Here is a 21,579-nt window from a genome sequence, read left to right as displayed (position 1 = left end):
ATTACTTTGCAAAAGAGGCTTTTGGAGTTGGTTAAAAAATAAAAGAAATAACAAAGTTGCTACTGGTTGGAATTATATTTTTCGAGGTTTGACGGAAAAGGACCCCAAGAAAAAAGTGCGTGCTATATTCTTTAATGAATATGATTAGCATGAATGTGGTCTGCAACTTTAAAGATTCACATTCTCTCAGTACAGGAAGAAATAAGATTCAATTGAAGCAGAGCCGACAGCCGAGGTTTCCCCTTTCCTTCCATGGTCCATAGTCATTCATTCTCAGTGGCCGAAACTTCCGAAGTCTTGATTGATTGATATATCTCTTGTCGATCCAAGCCCCACTTTGTATATATGGTGGCCTACCTGGACCTGCTGCTAAATTGAACATGGGAAAGAAAGAATCAATCAACCAAGAGGAAAATACACTTGAAAAAGAACGTGCGGGGGTATACAAAAAGTGTGGAAAAGAAATATTAAAAAGATGTTTGCCTAAGGGTTGCAAATTGCAATTCCAAAATATACAAGTCATGAACATTGAGAAGAAATGTCACTACCTCCGTTTCATTGTTTCATTGTTCCATTCTTCTTATATCTCTTCTTATGTCACTTATCAAATAAAGAAAGAGATAAAAATACAAAAGCAATAAAACGGAAATAAGGAAGTATTTCTCCATAAACACATGTCAAGACGATAAGAAAAAACATAAAGAAGTTACCTGAAGCTAGTTAGTTTCTGATTGAGCTAGCTAGCTCTCAATCAATTAGACCACTTGGGGTTCTTGTTGAAAAGAAACACTTGTTCTGATTGTGACGTTTTTGGTGATTGATTGGGATTTAAAAGCTCCATATGGAATGGACCAATTAAAACTTGGTAGTTACGTATAAAACTCAACACCCTTCTTACATTGCCATAGGCAATCATGTTGAAAGGGGCAATTTAAAAGAAAAATTTATATATAAGATTAAGCGCAAGTATGTGACTTGAGAAATTTATTCAAATCAAGTTAATTGATGGATTAAAAGTACTTAACTTATTTAGAAAATAAATATTTTAATTTTTAATTTAAAAAAGTAGTCTTTCTCCTTTTAAATCATCCTCCGCGCACGTTATATAAAATTTGGAACGTAAAATATTTCGTGCGTTTCGATCTTGTATATTAGTAAGGGAAATAGTACGTCCTACATTCTACTTTGGACAATTGCGTATGGGCAAAGGAGATTGTTTTTCCAGCATGGCCAAACTCAAGCTTACGTGTATGACACCTACACTAGACACACTAACCGGAGTCATGGAATTATTGACCAGCCGTTGACGCATGGGTTCCACCTCCCCAGAGGAACTGCGCTCAGTTGTCCCGTCCTTTGTTCTACCTTTTCTACTTGTATTAAGAAGCCGTGCCATGTCGACTTGTTTATTGTTGTCATCACTCATCACACTAATTTTAGCGGGGTCCATTTGGTGGGACACTCCCCACCGTCCCCTCCTCTTTAGCCTTAATCAAACCATTTCCCTTTGTTGCACATTCGCTGTTACATTTTCTTTTTTTGCGAAAATTCGCTGTTACAATTAGGGAGGAAAACGATGTAGATCTACCCTTATAATTCCTTATTTCTGTTTTATTGTCTCATTTTTATTTTATTTTCCCCCTCTTTTCATAAATAATGTGACAAAACTATGCGAAGAAAGGAACGATGAAACAAGATTAATTAAGTCTTTCTCCCCTTTCGGAGTCCATCCAACCTGGAGATATTTAATCCGGAGATTACTAATAACAAAATACAAAATTAGTAATGAGATGAAGTTAGCCTGACTTAATCTAATACTAATACACATCACAGGAAATGATTATTTACATTACAAGGTTACAAGGGGGGGCATGGCGTGGATGAATTTCTTGACGCGCAAGTCGAGGCGAGGCATGATGGATCGTTTGCTTACTTACTTTCGTCCAAAATTCGAGTCACTCTATACAAGAGAATATTATACGTGTCTCAAAATTATTATTATAGAGATCCACAATAACATAGTAAATTCTTATTGGATCATTCAATGACGAATATGCCCTTTACTTGGCTATGGTGTAGCAACTATAGCTGGCCAGAGTACCTAATATTGCTAAGGGTAGTATAGTACGTTTGCAGTTGACGATATAATCAGAGCGATGAGTGTAATCCAGCAAGGCAAATCAGACGGATGCATGTGGGTCCGGAGTCACGAGTATCCGACCTGGAAAAACATCAACAGCAGGACCCACTGGGCCCACGCAGCCCTCATCTTTATAGAAAGGGCGGTTGCCAAGGCCAAGCGCAATGGGCTCAAAGGATGGGAAGGAAGGTTTGCCACGGCAGCGTTTTTTATTTGTTTCGCATGTGGGTCCACATGGAATGAGGGGCCCATGTGGACGGTGATGATCGCAGTTGGTGATGTTGGGTCCCACCCTGAGGCACCACGCACCGGCCTTGATACGTTGTTTTCTTGTGTTTGGCTCGCGTCCATTGGATGGATGATCGATCAAGAAGTTGTTTTTTGGTCCCAAATTCAATTCTCTTCAAAGTGATTATGATGAAGAATGAATGTGAAACCTTAAAAAATGGTAAACAAATTTTTGACTAGAATAGTAAAAGCTGCCACCCTCTTTTTAACCACTAAACGACACTACCATCAAGTTTGTACCCTCTGCTTTAATTTGTCTACTAATCCTGTGCATTTGATTAATTAATCAATTAATCAGAGCTAGTGACAAAATTGAAATATATCGCAGATTCTGTGCATTCCTCATGCCCCCGTCCTCCATGCCATGCCTATTCAACATCGAGTGGAAAAAAAGAAAAAGAAAAAATGCATTATCACCGATTGTATACAACCATCACATATGTATTTTTTAATTTATTTTAGTTGAAATCCTAACTCTTGTCTCAAACTTTATTCTATTCTCTTGTATAATAAAAGTGCGGAAAGTTAGATGAATTTAATTTAGTCTAATTCTATTGCATCTTGTGTAACGTTTTTAGTTTGCAAAAGCAATGTTGGAACACTCACTCACTCATACTAAAAAAAAAGAAAAAAAAAAAAGACTTTTAACCGAAATTAGGCTAAGCTTATTAGTGATAGGGTCTACTAACTAAGACATAAAAAAAAAAGAAATGGAGGGCACAAGAACATGAGTGCATGATGGCCAGTCACCTACATGCCCTACTGCACAAAACATAGAAAAACCAATTCAAAAGAAAGATATGATGCTGATATGAGAAATGGCCTCCACCATTTGCCATTCCAATTCATTCATTGTCTATAAAGCTATTTCTATTACAAAATATACTTTAAAATCTGAAGGAAAAAAAAAAACGCCAAACCAAAAACATTTACAACTAGACAAGTTAATGTCCTTTAATTTGTGTCAGGGACCATGAGGTGTCAAATTGCTAAAAGATTCTTCAAGTGCTCTCTTCTCCTTTTCTTTTTATTTTATTTTTTTTTATCTTTATAAGATTTAGGCATTGAGGCACTCACATATCTATCTATATATAGCTCTCACACTGATCATTTCTCTCACTCACTAGCAATTAAGCACTCTTTACTCACCCCTCCCTCCCATATCTTGATTCTTCAAGCGTTCTATTTTCCCAGTTTCTGTTCAATTTTCATCACCTTTTGCTAAAGCAATGGCCACTGTTGAGGTAATGCGAGCTCATCCATATAGACACAATATCTATGTTGCTTTTCTTGGTGCTCTTTGGTTTAAAAAAGAACCCATCTGCATATACATATATGTGTGTGTGTGTAGACCTGACATATTATTTGCTACTGATTTGCATACAAGTATAAAGCTTGGAAGTTGATGGATCGACCCATGTCGAAAACTTAGGATTTTATGTAATTTATGTTATCATGCAATATTAGCTTCTTAACATGAAAATATGAGTGATTTTTTTCTTTTACAAAACTTGATTTTGAAGGTTGCACCAGCAGCAACGTTGCAAGAAAATGAGGCAAAGACGGTTGAGGTGATCAAGACTGAAGAGAAAACCCCGGAAGAGCCTGTGGCTGCCGCACCAGCTGCTGTCCCTGAGTCTGAGGCTGCAACCACCGAAGAGCCAAAGGAAACCACACCAGTAGAAGCAGAAGCAGAGGCAGAGGCACCTGCTGCTCCTGAAGCTGAAGCTCCAGTTCCAGCTGAAGTTGAGACCAAGGAGGTGGCAGAGGAAACCAAGGCTGCTGAGGCTGAGGCAGAGGAGCCAGCAGCAACAGAAACAGAGAAAACAGAGGCAGAAGAGCCCAAAGAGGTCACAGCAGCGGAGCCTGTTGCTGCTGTTGCTGAGGAGACCAAAGAAGAGACCACTGAAAGTGCTGAGACACCAGCAGCTCCTCCTGTAGAGGAAGAGAAACCAGAGGAAACTACCACAGATGTTCCGGTCGAGAAGACTGAGGAGTAGAAGATTTATGACATCATCATCATCATCATCATCATCATCAGAGAAGTTTGTTTGTGGGGGTTATTTTCTAGGTTGCATGTCCAATTTGGTCAGCTTCTTAGCTACATTTATATTTTGGTTTTTAGTTTATAATGGAGGTAAGGTGTTAAATTAGTGGGGTTTGGCATTTGGAATCTACCCTTATTTTAAGCTTTCTATCATATATGTTCAAGACGATGGCATGCATGGTGTTGGATTGAAGTAAGTGGAATTGGTGTGAAGAAGAGATGTGATTTCTGTTAGTTTTGAATAATATTTATTTATGCACTTATAATATTCTTGTTTGTTTTGCTGTATCTTTTTTCTTCTCGCCCTTGTTGTTTGTAAAAGTTTTGGCCTTCTTTATGCCAATGTTGGTATGAGCCTGCACCTCAAAGAGAGATCATGATGACCCTCTTTTATTTCTACCAACAAAGGTTAAGAGCTCGTTAAGGAGGCGCAAATAATAGAACATCAAAAGGCTTAACTCACACACACATGAGAAAGTGGAAATTAGAAATTTGGCTAGAATCATTAAGAAATTTCACATGAATAAGTTGGAAAGTTTTTTTTAAGAATAAATTGAGTACACTACCGCTATTGTGAATGTGTGTTTTTGCAGGAAAAGTGTAGGATCAACATGCATAAATAATATTACCGCCTGCATGCTGTGAAGCCTGTAATTGTAAAGGCTCAGTACTGAGCAGCAAATGGGCATCCGGAGAGTAGTTGACTCAACTCTCTCGCGTCACGTAAGGCCAACGTAATGCCACTCCTCTCCGACCAAAAAACATGCATACCAAAACTAAAATGAGATGCGCATTACACCAATATAGACAAGTTTCTTTGATTACACACAAACTCAAAAATACTTCAATGAGGAAAATAATTGGCAACCAAAATGAGGCCAGAGACGAGTAAATCTTTGTATATAGACTTGCATGCCATTGCATCATATCTGAGTGTACTAACATGTCATGAAATAAACGTCCGTTAAGCAGAGAAATTTTCTTATTTCTTGCCTTCCAATTTATTTATAGCTATACCCTATATAGACAGTTGACAAAAATAGCAATGACACTGCAAACCTTCAACAAAGAAAACACTAGCATAGTCCTTTCTAACATTAGTCAAATGACAAGACGATGACGGTGTCCTATAATCTGTACAATCTGAGTAACCAAGTCCTTTTTATGTGCAGTCCAATCCCCTTTTTACCCCAAAATGCAAATGCAACTACTAATATATCACCATGTCCCAAAGCTACTGCCAACATGTTCTTGGGTGATGATGTTAAGGCGGTCTTGCATGACAGCCATAGATGGATAAGTTGGGAAACACAACCGGTAAAAGCATGTATGAGACGAAGGCAGACGGCTGTACGGCTCTGAGGACTTGTAAATGTAAAGCCGAGAGGCCAAACCACTAAACCCCTCAACTGGAAGATACTTCACAGAGGTCCAAAAGAAGAGAAGAACCTTTTTCTGCTCTGGGGACATCTCCCCAACAATCTGCACAATTTTTAAAGAAATTAATTTAACCACATAACAAACTAGCAACAAATACTCATATTTATATTGCTATAAGCTGATTATGCAGCATCCAACTACCCCCAGATTAACATGGTCATTTGTTTCAGTTCTATGCTCAAAGCTTTACCAAAACAAAGCAACTTTTAGCTGCTTTTCCTGTCTCTCAATCATGCCTACATCAACCACGTAGTATAAAATGATCCCAGCTGCAAATGAAGTTTGAGGAACCGATGCTTTAATATCTAGTAGCACTGCTAAATAACTAATTGGATAGTCCAAAAGCCACCAGAATGTACTTTAAGACGATTCATCATGTTGGCCCATTGTGAGTTGAAAATTCTGATTTTCTAACATTTCATTACGCCTTCTTATGTTCCATGATATTAGATCTATAAAGACTTCTTTATTTGGTCAAAGCATCTATGAAGATTAAGAAATCTAGACATCAGAGCAAAAGGAGGAAGGAAAAAAGTGCAGTACAAAGATGATCAAGCAACTTCAGGCAAAAGCAGCATATAATAGATTTTATACCACTGTATTTAAAATACCATAAGTTGCCTACACGAGGCCCGACAGAAACAAAAAAGTGACAATTTAAGTAACCGCATAAGTGAAAAACGTTTTGCTCCATAACTTCAGTGTAAAACAGTAAAATTTATTAAGGTACTTTATAACCACAACCAAAGAAAATATAAAGATGCAGTCTATCTGGAAATCAACTCCTATCCTCAAGTCCTCAGCCAATTTCAGCAGGAACATAATAAACACAGATTTATTAGTCACCCCATTGTTAATTCAAAACCATCCTGTTGCATGCTTTCATTAATTTGAAAATCAAATCATGCACACAAGCAAAAGCTTCCATGACTGATCTCAGTTAACAATTAAACCAAACTGGTTCACTAAGACTATTTTCTATTTTTTGAAAAAGGAAACAAGATTTTATTACAAAATTCAATAAAGTACAAAGGTGATCAAGATGACCACAAGAAAATAGTAAAGCAAAGGAAAGCAGAAAACGAAACAGGCCCCTGCACACCCATCATGAGATCACCCCACTGTTAATTCAAAACCATCCTGTTGCATGCTTTCATTAATTTGAAAATCAAATCATGCACACAAGCAAAAGCTTCCATGACTGATCTCAGTTAACAATTAAACCAAACTGGTTCACTAAGACTATTTTCTATTTTTTGAAAAAGGAAACAAGATTTTATTACAAAATTCAATAAAGTACAAAGGTGATCAAGATGACCACAAGAAAATAGTAAAGCAAAGGAAAGCAGAAAACGAAACAGGCCCCTGCACACCCATCATGAGATCACCCCACTGTTAATTCAAAACCATCCTGTTGCATGCTTTCATTAATTTGAAAATCAAATCATGCACACAAGCAAAAGCTTCCATGACCGATCTCAGTTAACAATTAAACCAAACTGGTTCACTAAGACTATTTTCTATTTTTTGAGAAGGAAACAAGATTTTATTACAAAATTCAATAAAGTACAAAGGTGGTCAAGATGACCACAAGAAAATAGTAAGGCAAAGGAAAGCAGAAGACGAAACAGGCCCCTACACACCCATCATGACAAGGGTATGTATAAACTAACTCTAGAAAACAAGCGGGTGGCTGCTTTCCAATCTAGCCAAATATTCCTAAAAGACAGGTCTCTAAAGTCTGGAAAGTTAAGACTATTTTCTATGAGTAACACTGCTTGGCAGTTTGTCCCCAAAACTTTAGTGTGATTAATATGTTAACTTAATACGTGAAAAAAAGTAAATATATAAGATACATAGATAAATAAATAAAATAAACAAGACGCAAGTTAGATTTCTTTTTTGTATAATTCTTCGTTGATTCAACTAATACAGCCCAAAAAAGCCAAGCATCCCCAGTAACATATACACATCAATATCTCAACCCAAATAGTAGTAGAGCGACAAATTAAGTCAATTCAACACCAGAAGTTTCCACATACATACACTAACCAAACTCCTTGGGAACTTAATTTTGTACATTATTACTTCAACTATACGGGATTATAATGACTACACACACACACTCAAAAGGAAAACCTGACACTCTTCTTTACCAAGAAAGGGCACTCATCTTCAATCAAACAATGCCATACATAGAAGGTATAAGAAGAAATCAAAGACAAGCATGACATTTAGGTTTCGTTTTGATTTAAATCTAGGAACTTTAGTTTACGTATCTTTCTTTGGCACTAGACTTTAGTCAATTTTTATGGTTAAATTGCTTGAATATGATGTTAACAATAAATAAAAGCTAGTATTTATATACCCAAAAAAAACAAGAAACTTATATGATTCATTGTAACTCGTCATTTTGATTTCATGATATCATACTCTAAGTAGGCATTTAAATCCAATTCAATTATCTTGTATCTTGTTTTTTTTATGGTTCTTCCACTCAACATAAGTTTATTGTTAAAGTCCAAATCCATATTTTTAAATCCTTTCATCAAAATGGAGCCTTACATTGTGATCTGCAAGAAACTTCCCTTATTTGAAATGTGCAGCATCTGATATCCAAGGACACAAGTCTCGCAAAACTCATGTTTGGTTTGTGCTCTGATGCTTAAAGGCGTTTCATAAATTATTTTCCTGCATTGAACAAAGGTTTTACATTTTTATTTTATTTTTTCTCTACGTCTTTATTTGCCCAGCAAGTAAACAACCCAAGACAAATAAAAAAAAATGCATATTCATGTGATAAATTCACTATCACATACATATGTAGCTGTTTCTTCATGTCTAGGTTTTGAAGAGCATAGATGTTAACCATCCCCAATAGAAAAATTCGTATGATAACAAACAAATCTTATGTGTACTTTCAGCAGGTAAGTAGTGAAGAAGCTGTATAGAAGGAAGGGGAAAGCTAAGAGAAGACAAGCACATTCAGTGCTAATAAAACCAAAATCAAGCAAGCATACCTGCCAGAACCAAAGTATTTGAGGATCGGTCTCTTTGTAGCCATTGTACTCAGTATGTGCCTTCCAATCTTCAACACTAATAGCACTTTCGCTTCCGTGCAGCATCCAATCAAGATCTTCTAGTTCTAAAGTTCGGAAAAAGAAACTCTGGAGCCTTGAGCTACATAGAATATCAGTAAAACCTTGCGCAAATTGAGACACCTGCTCAGAGATAGATGTGACAAAGCGATGCTGAATTAGATAATTAACATATTCCTCCCTGTTCTTGCTGTTCACAATTTTGCTTTTCCCACCAGGGCAAAGCTCCACAGTTTTCCTGGCTCCTAACTCCTCCACCTCTCTAACAAATGTCAATCCTAAAGCATCTGAATCAATAAACTCGGCATCCATTTCGAGTATCTGCTTGCAACTATTATACAAGAACGGATCAGCATCTCGTATGTCTTCCAAAGATAAATCTAAAGTTCCAGCCAGTTGCTGGAAAAACACACGATCAAAGACAATGCCGACTTGCACTTTATGCATCAAAGCTAACGCAATCACCCGGCCAGCAAAGGTGAAATACTCGAGGTGCAGAGGATCCACCTTAGATGCTGCAAACAGAAAAGATGCATAAACTGAAAATAGTTCTCTTACAGAAGGAGTTATTTCTGTCAGATGATATATGTCAGAATCTGCTCTAGCCAAATACAACACAATAGAACTACAAGTTAATGATTTGTAGCAATTTTCCTCCCAGGAAAGCATAACCTGAAAACTACACGCAGGAAAAGCACTAGATTCGAAACTGCCAAGTAATGCTAAAGTGGCAAATTCCATGAAATTGGAATAGTGATCAACAAGTGAGCAGAATTATGGCCTTCCATTGTCTGCCTATAGGGCAACCAACAATAACACCAATACTGAGGACCAGACTGGCAATCCTTGTTATCTGTTAGTCATTTCTTATTATAAATATTTCTCAATTCTGAAAAACTTTAAGCACATTAAAAATCTTGGAGTCGACTTAACCAAAACAAATTCACACAAGGCGATATCACCATTCTACTGGTCAAAGTCTTAACCTCAAGGTAAATTAACTACAATGCCAGCACCATTCAGCGAGATCAAACAAAGTAATAAGCTCTCTCTCAAACAAGCACAACTGAGACATGTTTCGTGAATTTGATAAACAACACAAAATCTAAGCATTGGTGTTTCATCATATCTATCAACTTACCAAGACTGTAATGTCTGTCTGCAATTTGGAACTTATATGCCCAAATCTTGGGTCGATACCATATCATATTTCAACACTCATCTATATGTAAATGCTATAAAAGGATTTAGTCAACCATTTCCATCGAAAAATGTATTTTTGATGTTCAAGAACACCATGCATTAAAAGGGCATAGTAAGCACACCTGGATTAGGATAGAACCTTCTATGATCATGAGGGCATGCAACAAAAAGTGCATTTTGTGGATTAAATATGGCCTGGCATACCAAAAAGAACCACTCCCGCAGTACACCTGGACCTGTAGCTTCCTCATTTTTGAATTCCATAAATAAACCACCGTGCAATGACTCAGGTTCCGCGCGTCCTATGTACTCAAATGATTCTGCCAACAATTGAGACCTATCAATGAGCATCTCATGCAGCTCCTCGTAGTCTTCTTTAACATCAGGGAACATCATCATTGCCAAATGCCTCCGAGACTCGAAATCAAGCAAATCTTTGTGCTGAATAAGCCACTGATGATCGTCACTTCGCTTTGCACATTTGACAACAAGTGCACATAAAGAAGCCCTTCTAAGCCTCAGAATATTCTTGAGTTGTTCTTCGCCGCCCTGATAAAGTATACAAATTCCACTCAACTCCTTCAAAATGGCCAGATACTGTGACCATCCAGAATGAACAATATCACCCTCCCCCTTTCCTTTCCCAGCCAAAAACTCTCCCATTTTTCCAAGGCATTCATCCATTTTTAGGAGCAAATCAGCCTGTATGTCACGCAGAAGCTCAATCTCTTCCCCATACAAGGGATGCTTACAAGCCTTCCCTTTCAAGGATGCAGAAATAGGACCGAAACACACTTGCTGCTCAACTGCAGTACGCAAAGGGAGCAAGAATGCCTTAAAATCACTTACATCATCCGACATCGGCCTGCCACAAGTAGGAAACTCCATACTCAGTAACAAATCCCTGGACAAGATAGTTGCCAGCTCACTAACAAATGGAGATATCTCCTTCAACCCACCAATCAATACCTCAACACTCTCCGATTCCTGCAAATTTCCAACATTTTCCAACAAGGAACCAAGGGCGCTCCGGCACAGTAGGTACAGGGGGTCCTCCTGCCCTAATCTCCTAAGAAACTTACAAAACTCTAACACTATAGGCGCGCAGTGATTATGCAAGTGTTTGGGCAACAAAGTAGGGTAGTTATTCAGAAAATACTTTATCGAAGTTTCGGCGACCGTTTTGTTACCTGGAAGAGTAGAAACATACAGCATCAGCAGTGCCAAGGGGGCCGAGGACGGGACGAAGACCTGGAGATGGCTAACCCCAGAGTCGTTCTTCTCCTTCTGAGCCATGGCCAAGTACTGGCTCATCCGGCTCTTGATGTATTTCGATGGTTCGTGAACCACTTCACCTCGGCACAACCGAAATGCTGTGGTGACTATGTCCTCCAGGACTTGCCACGCCTGGGGGTGGTCGGTGCTTCGCAAGCGCCCCACCAGTTGCAAACTGGCGTCGTTTTGGATGGAGCACTCGGCCAGTGACTGCTCCCACTGAAGCTGTTTGCCTCTGTAAATAAGCCTCTGCTCGAAAACCGGAATGCCGGTGATCGTTTGGATGCGCTCGTGCAGCGATTTCACGGTGTCGTGAGCGTAGGCCTGGATTACAAGATTGTTGCCCCCCGACATGGTTCTGATGAAGAATTGGAGCATGGCTCGGGACCGAGTCGACTCGGGGTGGGTGGACTCGCCGTGAGAGGTCGATTGGGCATTGGGAACCCTGGAATTGAGGTGGTCGGTGTTGCCTGAGGAGTGAGGGGGGTTGGCGGCGCCGTTGGACGACGAATCGACGGCGTTGGGCTCGTCCTTCCTCATTCTGACGTGTACTAGGTCAGAGAGAACGGCGTCGTCCTCGTCGTCGGAGAAGGTGGGCCCGCCATAGTCGTCTAATTTGCGCTTGGAGGACAATCGCTGATGTAGTTGATCCACCGCGGCGGCGACGGCGGCAAGGGCTGTGCTGTCGCTGCGCTGGTAGGCGCAATCGACGGTGCTGGTGGTGGGGCTCCCGGTGATGGACATTTACAGGTGGGGCCCACCTGCCAGCCGGTTCCTGGAAAAATTCAAGCGCACGGTGGGCGTGGGTGCATGGAATCGCAGCCGCTCCGGGAAGCAAATCGCGAAAATGAAAAGCAGAATAAAATTAAGGGTGAGTGTGTGTGAGAAGAAACGCGAGGGGAATTGGGGAAGACAATGATCGGGAAGGGGTCGTCTCACGTCTGGGCTTCACAGCCGTCATCTACAAAGACTGTAATCCCACGCTATTATATATTTCTTTATATATATTTTGATTTATTTAATGTTTGTCTTTCAATTCAATTGAATTACAAAAATGCCCTCTGTTCTCTAGTTCTGCTACTTTAACTTAGGTGTTCAGCGAGTCGTGAAAGGCGTTTCTGAAACTTAACGAGCCAGTCAAGCTGATTTTTAGAGCAAGTTCTACTTATAGCTCTTAACAATTGATATCGGAGTCGGGTTCTTTATGGTCTGGGATTAAGAGAGCTTAAGTCAGTTTTTAAGTGCAAATTCTACTTATGGGCATAATAATTGGTACACACTCAAAAATTTAGAGTCCCAATTTTGTTAATGTGGTACATTTTCTAACTTGTAAATCCATTAAAATCAACAAATACAAATTGGTTTAAATTTTAAAAAAGAGGGGCCCGAAGAAAACAAAGGAAAAGAAAAGGCTGGAATGGTAAAGAGGTGGGTATAAGGGCTCTAACTAGCAACTGTATATGCATAATGTATAACGTATGTATGTGCGTGTAAACTGTACAGGAGACGTGGGTTCTTCTTCCTGTTACTGAATTTCTACGTTGCTTCTTCTTCTTTTTCTTTTCAGCAGCACTCGCTCTTTAATCTCCATTGCGTTCTCTTTTCCCACATACTTTTTCAATAATAATAACCATAGAAAAAGAAAGTTGGACTGCCATCAGCAAAAAGCCATCCAACCCAATGCAAAAATGACTGGCCTAATGCTTTGACGGTTTCTTTCTCTTATACGTACACACACACTCAAGTCAGTCTGCGCTTGTTTCAGCTGCCAATATCAGCAGCAGCTTATTATTAAACTAATGAAAACATAAAATACACAATGGATTGAGTGGAACAGTGTTTTAAATGGACAATGATATGAAAATTCCCAATCAAATATGGAAATTGGCTTTACTTAGCCTCCAAGGAGCTTCTTCCTCCAGTCTTCTCACCTTTTAGGGGCCCAAATATTAATACTAAAACAAAAAAAGTCTCTGGTCTGCAAATGCAATCAGATGACTTTAGAAAACTAGTTTCTAAGCGCTCCTCCTTCAGTATCACTGACGACCTATTTTAATCAGCTCCTCGCCCGCAAGCTAAGCCAATAGATAGACCATCTAAATTAACATCGCTCTGAATCCAATACATAGTGAAAAAGTGTGAAACTCGTCAATAATAATATCACTCTCGCCTGGACGACCAGAGCTGGAGCTGGCCAACAAAGTTCAATACAGAGTCAGATAGGCTGTTGTCTTTTCCTCCCAAACTGTTACAAAGACGGGACAAAACGTCAAGTCGAGCCAGTGAATCACAGAGGTATGAGAAGTGCTTTTTCTATCATAATCTAGTGATTAGCATGCAATGTTCTCATTCCAGCCACTTTCTTACAACGTGAGATAGGGACCCATATCCACTAAACAACCCTCACCTGATCCCTCATTGATGATAACAGAAAACTAAAGAAGAAGAAGACTGAGAACAGAGAGAATATATTGAGATTTTCTGTATGAATTTCACTGAATGAATATTACAATGTACAGTTTAGCTTATATACAATTGTAACGACTGAAGGCTTAAGTAACTAACAACCATGCTTAACAGATGCTAACAATAACACGTGAATAACACGTGGGTACTCTAACAACACTAAACTAACTTGGGCTGATGTGTTCATCCATCAATTGAGGAACCCAACAAGATGAAGAGAGAGATGTCAACACTACACCTGTGGTGCACGCGTATTTACAGTGAAGCACAAAAGTCAAACCCTAATGTTCAAAGCCACGCATGTTCGAACACAATTGCCAAAAAACAATCAAACTGAACCAAGAGAATGCTATCCTTGTTGATTTAAAAGGTTTTAAGTTCCTACATAGTCATTTTCTGTACATACAAAATTGGAAAGCACATAGACTAATTACATTAAAAACCGTAGTGATTATTACATTCAACAACAGCACAGTAACTATTACATTCCACAACAGCACAGTAACTGTATTAGAAAGTACGTGATTATCACATTCAGGATCTCTTACAGAAGGTCTTAACTGGAAGAAAAAGAGTCTTACAGAAGGCACCTCCTTGTTGTTGGTTAGCAGCTGTGGAAGAAGAAATGCGCACCTGATATGGTAACGATTGGACAAAACCTGACTTAAGTATGTTCCTACAAAGGAAGTTTAAGTATTGTAAGGTAATTATGCTCTAGTCGTTTGACACACGGATGTGCTCAGCTCAAATTCAACATGGTTCCTTCATCTTCAGCCTTAAGAGAAACAAATGTGTCAAAGACCAAAGTAGGTGGGTGAATGAGACACTCATGCATTCAACTTTTAGATATCCCCGGTTCCTACCTTTTTTCGAAGCAAACAACTGAGAAATAAAACAAGGGAGCTATCTAAACTAGAGTACAAGGATAATTCAGAAAATTACCTCTCCACTCTTTGTTCTTGTCTTCTTTTCTGATTGCCTAAAGCACCAACTTGAAGCCTTCAGCCAGGAAATCATCCCTGATAAATACAAGGACCAACTCAACTCATGAGGCAAAGACTACCGATTCACATAATAGTAGATATAACAATATTACAGCAAAATAAGCAACACTTAAGAAAACCAGATAAAACATTAATTCGGCAGGGAAACAGAGTAAATTTAAACCGCTTCAGCCAAATAAAATAAACTAACGATAGATTAGAGAACAGATACCGTGTTATGTTAGTGTGTTACTAATGAATCGGAATTATGCCACACAATGAAAACAATGCCAAAACAATCTCAATAATCACAACATGGATACTTATTGCAGATACAAACAAATAAATTGGCAATGAAGTGCAAAAATTCATGTCATTTACCTCTTCTTATTCTTCTTCCCCCCTACAGATTCCTGCTTTTTCCTATCATCTCGTCTACTAGGATGAACTGAAACAAGGCTTTCCATACAAACTACAGCCTCAAACAAATCCGGCAAACCGCGAACCTTAACACTCTTGACCCTCTGACTTTTCAAGTCAAACCAAACAAGATTTTCGTGGTCTTGTTCCAACAAAACTTCACGGCCATTTTTTGAATACACCAGAGGCCTAACACTCTTAATCCTTCGAGCCTGCGTTAAGGTAAGCAACTTACTCCATGACTCCCTAACCCCATACTCCTTTAGCGTCCAAACATCAACACCCGCATCTTCATATTTAGCTACAATACAAAGACACCCTCCCAAGTACCCCACATCAATCTGGCATTTCCTGTTCATGCTCTCCGGCATCGGCACCTCCCGAAAAGTCTCTTTCACAATGTCAAAGGCAATGACCAATTCGGTTGCAAGTTGATCCAATTCAAGCTGCCGGGTCACCACCCAATGCACACAACCACTCACAAGAATACCCATTTTTCGTGTATAACAGAGCACATAAGGCATGTCTTCGACTTTCTTCCACGCATTGTTTCTGAGGCTATAAACCTTCACCTCAGACTCAAACGAGAGGTAATCCAATCCGATGAACTGGGAAATCCTGACCAACTTATAGTCATCGTGACCGGCGTCGTATCCGAGCCCATAAACCCTCGCACCACACAAACACATGCCCGAGTCGCGCTTTCGATCGGAGGGCAGAGAGGGCAATACCCTGTACTTTTTGGTAGATGGATTCCAGAGAGCGATGTCTTCGGCCACATTACAAATGCACAAGAGGCCGTTGCAGGAGCCCAAGACGCGAATTCGATTGCTGTAACACATGAGGGGGTGATTGAGCTCGACGGCGTCGTCTAAGGAATCGAAATTGATGTAATAGAGGTCAGAGTCCTTTCTGAGAATCAAACTGAGATGGGATTTGGCTTCTGCGGATTTTTCAAGGTGGAGATCGACGAAATAGGGGCTGTCGATGAGGGAACGCCATGTTTTGGCAATGGACCTGAAGCAGAGGAGGCGCCCAACTTGTAGACGAGAGAGTATGTTGATGATGACCTCAGGTGGGAGTTCCGCCATGATTGCTTGGATTTCAAGCTGTGTCTCTGTGCTAGATGTTGGAGTCTTCATTTCTTAAATTTGCTTTCTTTTTCGCTCAGCTAGGGTTTTCAGTTTCACATTTGGGCGAGTGTGAGTGGAGATTGTTGGAGAGAAGCGAGAGAAACATAAGGCCGAGAGCGCTCGTTTTTACAGAATTATCCCTTTAGAATTGAATAAAGAAGGGTGATTTTGACTTTCCCACGGGAGTTGTGCAAACGTAAGGTTAACTTTTTTTTTTGGTCAAGGTAAGGTTAACGTGGAGCTAGCAAATGAGCAACACCAAACCGCCTTTTCTCTTCTTTCTCCTATTTTTATTCATCAGTTTCAGGTCCACAATACCTGCTTCACGATATAATATATATATACACAATTGAAATTAAACTTATCTAATTGGAATCATCTTTACATAAATTCGACTAAAATGGGCCTCCATATCTGGAGAAATGGGTTAGTTCAATTCGTAAGTTTGGGCCTAGTAAGGTAAAAACTCATTCCCGAAAATTCAAAATTAGCCCAAAAAGTTTTATAACTTCTCAGGAAACAAGTTTGCAAAGATTTAGATGGGGAGGGAGATAGAACGGATATGAGGAGTTTAAAAGCAGCAGGCTATTTAAGAAAGTTAATTTCACCATCAACAAATGTAAAGAAATTATGAGACTTAAATATTTTAAATATTTTGATGGTAGGATTGACCTCCTCACTTTAAACTCTTCATTGTAGCCTCTTTCAGAGATAGAATAGGTGTTTGAGACGAATCCAGCTCTACTTTCTCATGTCTTTTATTCTCAACCTTAAATTACATGTGGCTGGTTTCTTTTTCCTTTTTTTTATTATTTATAATAAAACATAAAACATATTCTTAACATTGTATCTTTTTTTTTTTTTTTAAAATACAAGCGATATTCTACTTTAATCTATTCTAAACTACGGGAGGGAGATTCAAACTCAGCCCGGAAAATGAAGAGTTCTAACCAACTTGTGTTCATAACATCTAACATTTTAGTTTAATTGCAAATGTGTATTTGTTGTGACTTTGCACATCATCCTGGGAAAGCTAAAGCTGTACAACACTTGCACATGCATGATGATAATAGTAGTTGATGTAAATATTGTATTTCTTACCAGAAAAACTGAAGGAAATCCCACGTTTTTTTTCTTTATTTTCTTTCATGGTCGAAAGAAGTGGAAAATTTTGATCAGTCTCGAAGTCAGTGTTAAGGATTGCATGCTAAAAAACAGAGCACGAAACTTCTTCCCAAGTCACTCATTTTGAAGCCATTTGCGTTTTTCTTTCCCTGTCCGATGGTGTCTGAGGAGAAGAGAGAAATTGAAAGAATATATATGGGTTTATTCATTCTGTCTCTGACAAATCAAAGAATTAATAAACTTGTTTGCTCTTCTTCCTTCTAGAGTTTACTAGTAGCGATTAATCATGACAGAAAACAGAGCTACGTGGCATCACATGATGATTGTGGTGCCGTATCCATCCACATGGGCATAATTCTGCATTATTGTGATGGTAGTCCTGTTTTCAGTCCCCCACACGTTCCTCATTTTGTCCTTGAAACCCTAATTATTAGATTGGGCAACCATGAACATGATTGAACATTATTTGTTCACGGGCCCTTCGTCGCCAGCCTGATCATCAGATAGGAACCAAAGTGAAAAGATTATACTAAGACTTAAATCATCTTCAGCCACGTAACAAATTGGGCTCTGCCACTTGTACAGACACCTCATTTTGAGGTCAAGAAAACAGAGTTTATCCACCACTACTTTTTTTTCTTTCTTTCCTTCCTTTTCTAATATTGTAATATTGATAAATTATAAATTATAATTATAATCAATCATGCAGATCATAGCCAGGCATTATTCTTCTCTCTCTAGTTCATGGTTGAGGCAATTCCTGTGGTTCTCTCTCTGCACATGTGGCTTTACATCGTGGACTCTGGAGTCTGGGCCCCCACCAAATTGGAGTGGAAGACCGTCTCTACTCTCTAATAACAAATTGTCATACTCGGCCACGGTCTTGGCTATACCCTTAGCAAATAAATAGCATTCATTAGTGGCAAAATCCAATTCTGTAAACACTAGAATACAAGAAAGTAAATGTGGAACATCGTAATTATAAAAGGAAAGGCAAACTCGTCTGCTACTTCCTTTCTTCTATACAAAAGCCAGCAACCATTTATATTCATTGCTCCAATCCAAACTCAATTAATTTTCGGATGGATCATCCCATCTCCGATGACCCCAAATCCCCACTTCTCCCTCTCCACCACGATCCAGTCCAACGGTCACAAAGCTTCCTGTCAGGTTTGAAATCCATTCTAACACTCAAGACCTTGTCCGTCCTCCTAGGACCTCTTCTGTGCACCATTATATGCCTCTGTGTGAAGCTAGATGGCCCTGTGGCTAGCCGGAACATGCTGGCAGTGCTTGTTTGGGTCTTTGCTTGGTGGCTCACAGAGGCTGTGCCTATGCCCATCACCTCCATGTCTCCGCTCTTTCTCTTCCCGCTCTTTGGAATTGCCTCTGCTGATGATGTCGCTCACTCTTACATGGATGATGTCATTGCGCTTGTTCTTGGAAGCTTCATCCTGGCTCTTGCTGTTGAGCATTATAACATACACAGAAGATTGGCCTTGAACGTCAGTTTCTCTAATCTCTAATCTCTACTCTAATATAATAATAATAATAATAATATGGTTTAGTTTTCAAACTTGTCATCTTTTCTTTGGTTATCGTAAATTAATTAACCCCTATGATCTAACCAGAAAACGAAATCAGAATTTTTGTTACTGTTGGTCTATCATATGTTAAATACTAACCGATGTTTGAATATGTAAGTTAGGCCACTTTTACAAGAGTTTAATCTCTATCTCCTTCGTGCACTAGTTTAGGATGGTTATGTTAAAAAGAAATCCGCACTTGGACTTGTTTCATGAATTAAATATTACAATAATTGTTGTCAATTTCTTAGCATAAAAAGCATTTTAAATTCTGAATTATCGTACTAAAATAGTGTCTCAATTATTATTCGAGTGAGACTGAGACTGAAAGTGATTCACGGTATGTGGTGGGCCATCCACACAGATAACCATGCTATTCTGCGGAGATCCACTGAATCCCCCGCTGCTCCTGCTGGGGATATGCGCCACGACAGCTTTCGTCAGCATGTGGATGCACAACGTGGCAGCAGCTGTGATAATGATGCCGGTCGCCACCGGGATCCTCCAGCGCTTTCCAGTGGGTCCCGACCAGTCCGTCGCTGTGAGCAAGTACTGCAGGGCTGTGGTTCTGGGAGTGATATACTCAACAGCCATAGGAGGGATGAGCACTCTCACGGGGACAGGTGTCAATCTCATATTGGTTGGAATGTGGAAGAGCTATTTTCCAGAGGCAGAGCCCATCAGCTTCAGCACCTGGTTCTTTTTTGGGTTCCCTCTGGCCTTGCTCATGTTCTTGGCTTTGTGGGTTATACTTTGTTGCTTGTATTGCTCAAGGAATTCAAGCCAGGCTCTCTCTGGTTATTTGGACAAAGCCCATTTGAAGAGGGAGCTTGAAATGTTAGGTACAATATTATATATAATCAGTTAGAGTCTATTTTTCTCTTTTATTTTCTCTGAATCTGAATTGAACTCATCACCTTCTGTCTAATTCTTATTTCCAAGTCAGCTAATTACAAGTGTTGTTGTGATGAGACAGGTCCAATGGTTTTTGCTGAGAAGATGATATTGGCTGTGTTTTCGGTACATTTGACTTTTACTTCATATTGACTTTGATGGTTGGATTGGAAATGTGTTTCAATTATAATTATAATTATAATGATGACAAGAAGAGTTTTGTGCAGATGCTGATAGTTCTGTGGATGACAAGAAGCATAACAGATGACATTCCTGGGTGGGGAGCCCTCTTCAAAGGGCGTGCTGGTGATGGAACTGTCAGTGTGAGTATTTGCTTGGCCCTTCAAAATTTAACAACAAAACTTGAAAAATGACCTTTTGTTGTGAATTTGGATTAATTAGAAATTAACCATGTAGGTCATGATGGCAACTTTGCTGTTCATAATTCCGAACAACAAGCAAAAGGGAGAGAAGTTGATGGACTGGAACAAATGCAAGAAGCTACCTTGGAACATCATATTGTTACTAGGAGCTGGTTTTGCCATTGCCGACGGAGTTCGAACCAGTGGCCTTGCAGACATTTTATCAAAAGCCTTAGATTTCTTGGAGGCAGTTCCATATTTTGCCATTGCGCCTGCCGTCTGTCTCATAAGTAGCACCATCACTGAGTTTACATCAAACAACTCCACCACCACGCTGGTTGTGCCTCTTGTAATTCAAATAGCCAAAATCATGCATGTAAACCCACTCCTTCTTATGGTTCCTGGAGCCATTGGGGCACAATTTTCTTTCTTGCTTCCAACAGGAACACCTTCAAATGTAGTTGGATTTACCACTGGCCACATTGAAATCCAAGATATGATCAAAACCGGGTTGCCATTAAAGATTGCTGGAATTGCTGTGCTCTCCCTTTTGATGCCTACACTTGGTAACATTCCTAGTGTCTCAGTTATCAGCTAACTATTTTGTTTTTGACCAATTTTCACAAGTCACTAATGAATTTTTGGCTATTGCAGGAGCATATGTATTTGGGACTAACGAACCAGTTTAATGACTTGAAAATTCGAAATATTTTCATGTCTTGTGAAATCTCAGGCTCAGGGCATAAGAAAAATATCGTGTGTGTGTGTATGTATATATATAGCCCCACTCACAAGCACAAAAATACTTCTCTTATCTCACAAGTTTCCCCTGCTTCTTTTTTGCATTCCTTCGTTGGTAGGTAGAGCTTGGTATGTACATCTATGATTGCAGCCATTTGCAATTATATATAGTTTTCAATTCTGTGTATCTCATTATTTCTCTGATCTGTATGTGTTGTATAAAAGTTTCTTAGGAGAATGCTATATTTGCTTTTCCTACAAACGTTACTTGCAGTGATGCTCAAGAATGCGAGAAAAACTTGTCTACACCCGGGCGTCTCACATTTAGTGTATAATGTGAGTGGCGCGTATGGGCTATATGTATGAGACGCCCGTTTT

General features: G+C 39.3%; 4 protein-coding genes and 1 long non-coding RNA gene across 11 annotated transcripts; 2 read left to right on the top strand and 3 right to left on the bottom strand.

Moving 5' to 3' along the window:
* Positions 1-106: 106 nt before the first annotated feature.
* Positions 107-667, bottom strand: LOC117624894. The gene is made up of 2 exons (XR_004585385.1): positions 549-667; positions 107-366 (listed from the first exon to the last, which is right to left on the bottom strand). It is a non-coding gene; the product is annotated as an uncharacterized LOC117624894 (long non-coding RNA).
* A 2,606-nt stretch (positions 668-3,273) lies between these two features.
* On the top strand, positions 3,274-4,760 carry LOC117625679 (fruit protein pKIWI501-like). Its single transcript, XM_034357210.1, has 2 exons — positions 3,274-3,672; positions 3,952-4,760. The coding sequence occupies exons 1-2, from the start codon at positions 3,658-3,660 to the stop codon at positions 4,426-4,428; spliced, it is 492 nt and encodes a 163-aa protein (XP_034213101.1). The 5' UTR covers positions 3,274-3,657; the 3' UTR covers positions 4,429-4,760.
* A 492-nt stretch (positions 4,761-5,252) lies between these two features.
* LOC117625678 (E3 ubiquitin-protein ligase UPL5) lies at positions 5,253-12,510 on the bottom strand. 2 transcript variants are annotated; one of them, XR_004585437.1, is made up of 4 exons: positions 10,339-12,463; positions 8,936-9,528; positions 8,481-8,606; positions 5,846-5,957 (listed from the first exon to the last, which is right to left on the bottom strand). XR_004585437.1 is itself a non-coding variant. In XM_034357209.1 (3 exons), the coding sequence occupies exons 1-3, from the start codon at positions 12,233-12,235 to the stop codon at positions 5,694-5,696; spliced, it is 2,754 nt and encodes a 917-aa protein (XP_034213100.1). In that variant the 5' UTR covers positions 12,236-12,510; the 3' UTR covers positions 5,253-5,693. The 2 variants fall into 2 exon arrangements, 1 of the variants encoding a protein (XP_034213100.1); XM_034357209.1 differs by lacking the exon at positions 8,481-8,606 and having other exon boundaries at positions 5,253-5,957; positions 10,339-12,510.
* A 785-nt stretch (positions 12,511-13,295) lies between these two features.
* On the bottom strand, positions 13,296-17,779 carry LOC117624909 (F-box protein CPR1-like). 6 transcript variants are annotated; one of them, XR_004585389.1, is made up of 4 exons: positions 15,322-16,780; positions 14,900-14,976; positions 14,539-14,633; positions 13,296-13,736 (listed from the first exon to the last, which is right to left on the bottom strand). XR_004585389.1 is itself a non-coding variant. In XM_034356426.1 (4 exons), exons 2-3 carry the CDS (start codon positions 16,500-16,502, stop codon positions 14,937-14,939), a joined length of 1,221 nt encoding a protein of 406 aa, XP_034212317.1. In that variant the 5' UTR covers positions 16,503-16,811; positions 17,595-17,779; the 3' UTR covers positions 14,292-14,732; positions 14,900-14,936. The 6 variants fall into 6 exon arrangements, 4 of the variants coding, with proteins under 4 accessions (XP_034212319.1, XP_034212317.1, XP_034212318.1 ...); XR_004585388.1 differs by having other exon boundaries at positions 14,539-14,732; positions 15,322-16,779; XM_034356426.1 differs by lacking the exon at positions 13,296-13,736 and adding an exon at positions 17,595-17,779 and having other exon boundaries at positions 14,292-14,732; positions 15,322-16,811.
* A 771-nt stretch (positions 17,780-18,550) lies between these two features.
* Positions 18,551-21,463, top strand: LOC117626166 (tonoplast dicarboxylate transporter-like). The gene is made up of 6 exons (XM_034357817.1): positions 18,551-19,123; positions 19,569-20,046; positions 20,181-20,224; positions 20,326-20,421; positions 20,516-21,026; positions 21,115-21,463. The coding sequence occupies exons 1-6, from the start codon at positions 18,701-18,703 to the stop codon at positions 21,147-21,149; spliced, it is 1,587 nt and encodes a 528-aa protein (XP_034213708.1). The 5' UTR covers positions 18,551-18,700; the 3' UTR covers positions 21,150-21,463.
* Positions 21,464-21,579: the final 116 nt, after the last annotated feature.

Source organism: Prunus dulcis, chromosome 4, assembly GCF_902201215.1.
Source record: "Prunus dulcis chromosome 4, ALMONDv2, whole genome shotgun sequence".
In the NCBI taxonomy this organism is placed as follows: domain Eukaryota; kingdom Viridiplantae; phylum Streptophyta; class Magnoliopsida; order Rosales; family Rosaceae; genus Prunus; species Prunus dulcis.
The sequence above is the reverse complement of the archived record's forward strand: the minus strand, read 5'-3'. Positions and strand labels throughout refer to the sequence as shown.

Bases quoted from the DNA above. Each gene is read 5' to 3' on its own strand.
- LOC117625678 (XM_034357209.1), bottom strand. From the start codon at position 12,235: ATGTCCATCACCGGGAGCCCCACCACCAGCACCGTCGATTGCGCCTAC. The intron at 9,529-10,338 runs GTGTGCTTACTA...TTCTGTTTGCAG, and splicing joins AAGGTTCTATCCTAATCCAG to CATCTAAGGTGGATCCTCTG. The intron at 5,958-8,935 runs GTATGCTTGCTT...AAAATTGTGCAG, and splicing joins AAATACTTTGGTTCTGGCAG to ATTGTTGGGGAGATGTCCCC.
- LOC117624909 (XM_034356426.1), bottom strand. From the start codon at position 16,502: ATGAAGACTCCAACATCTAGCACAGAGACACAGCTTGAAATCCAAGCA. The intron at 14,977-15,321 runs GTAAATGACATG...TGTATTTATCAG, and splicing joins GGGAAGAAGAATAAGAAGAG to GGATGATTTCCTGGCTGAAG.
- LOC117626166 (XM_034357817.1), top strand. From the start codon at position 18,701: ATGGATCATCCCATCTCCGATGACCCCAAATCCCCACTTCTCCCTCTC. The intron at 20,047-20,180 runs GTACAATATTAT...GTGATGAGACAG, and splicing joins GAGGGAGCTTGAAATGTTAG to GTCCAATGGTTTTTGCTGAG. The intron at 21,027-21,114 runs GTAACATTCCTA...TGGCTATTGCAG, and splicing joins CCTTTTGATGCCTACACTTG to GAGCATATGTATTTGGGACT.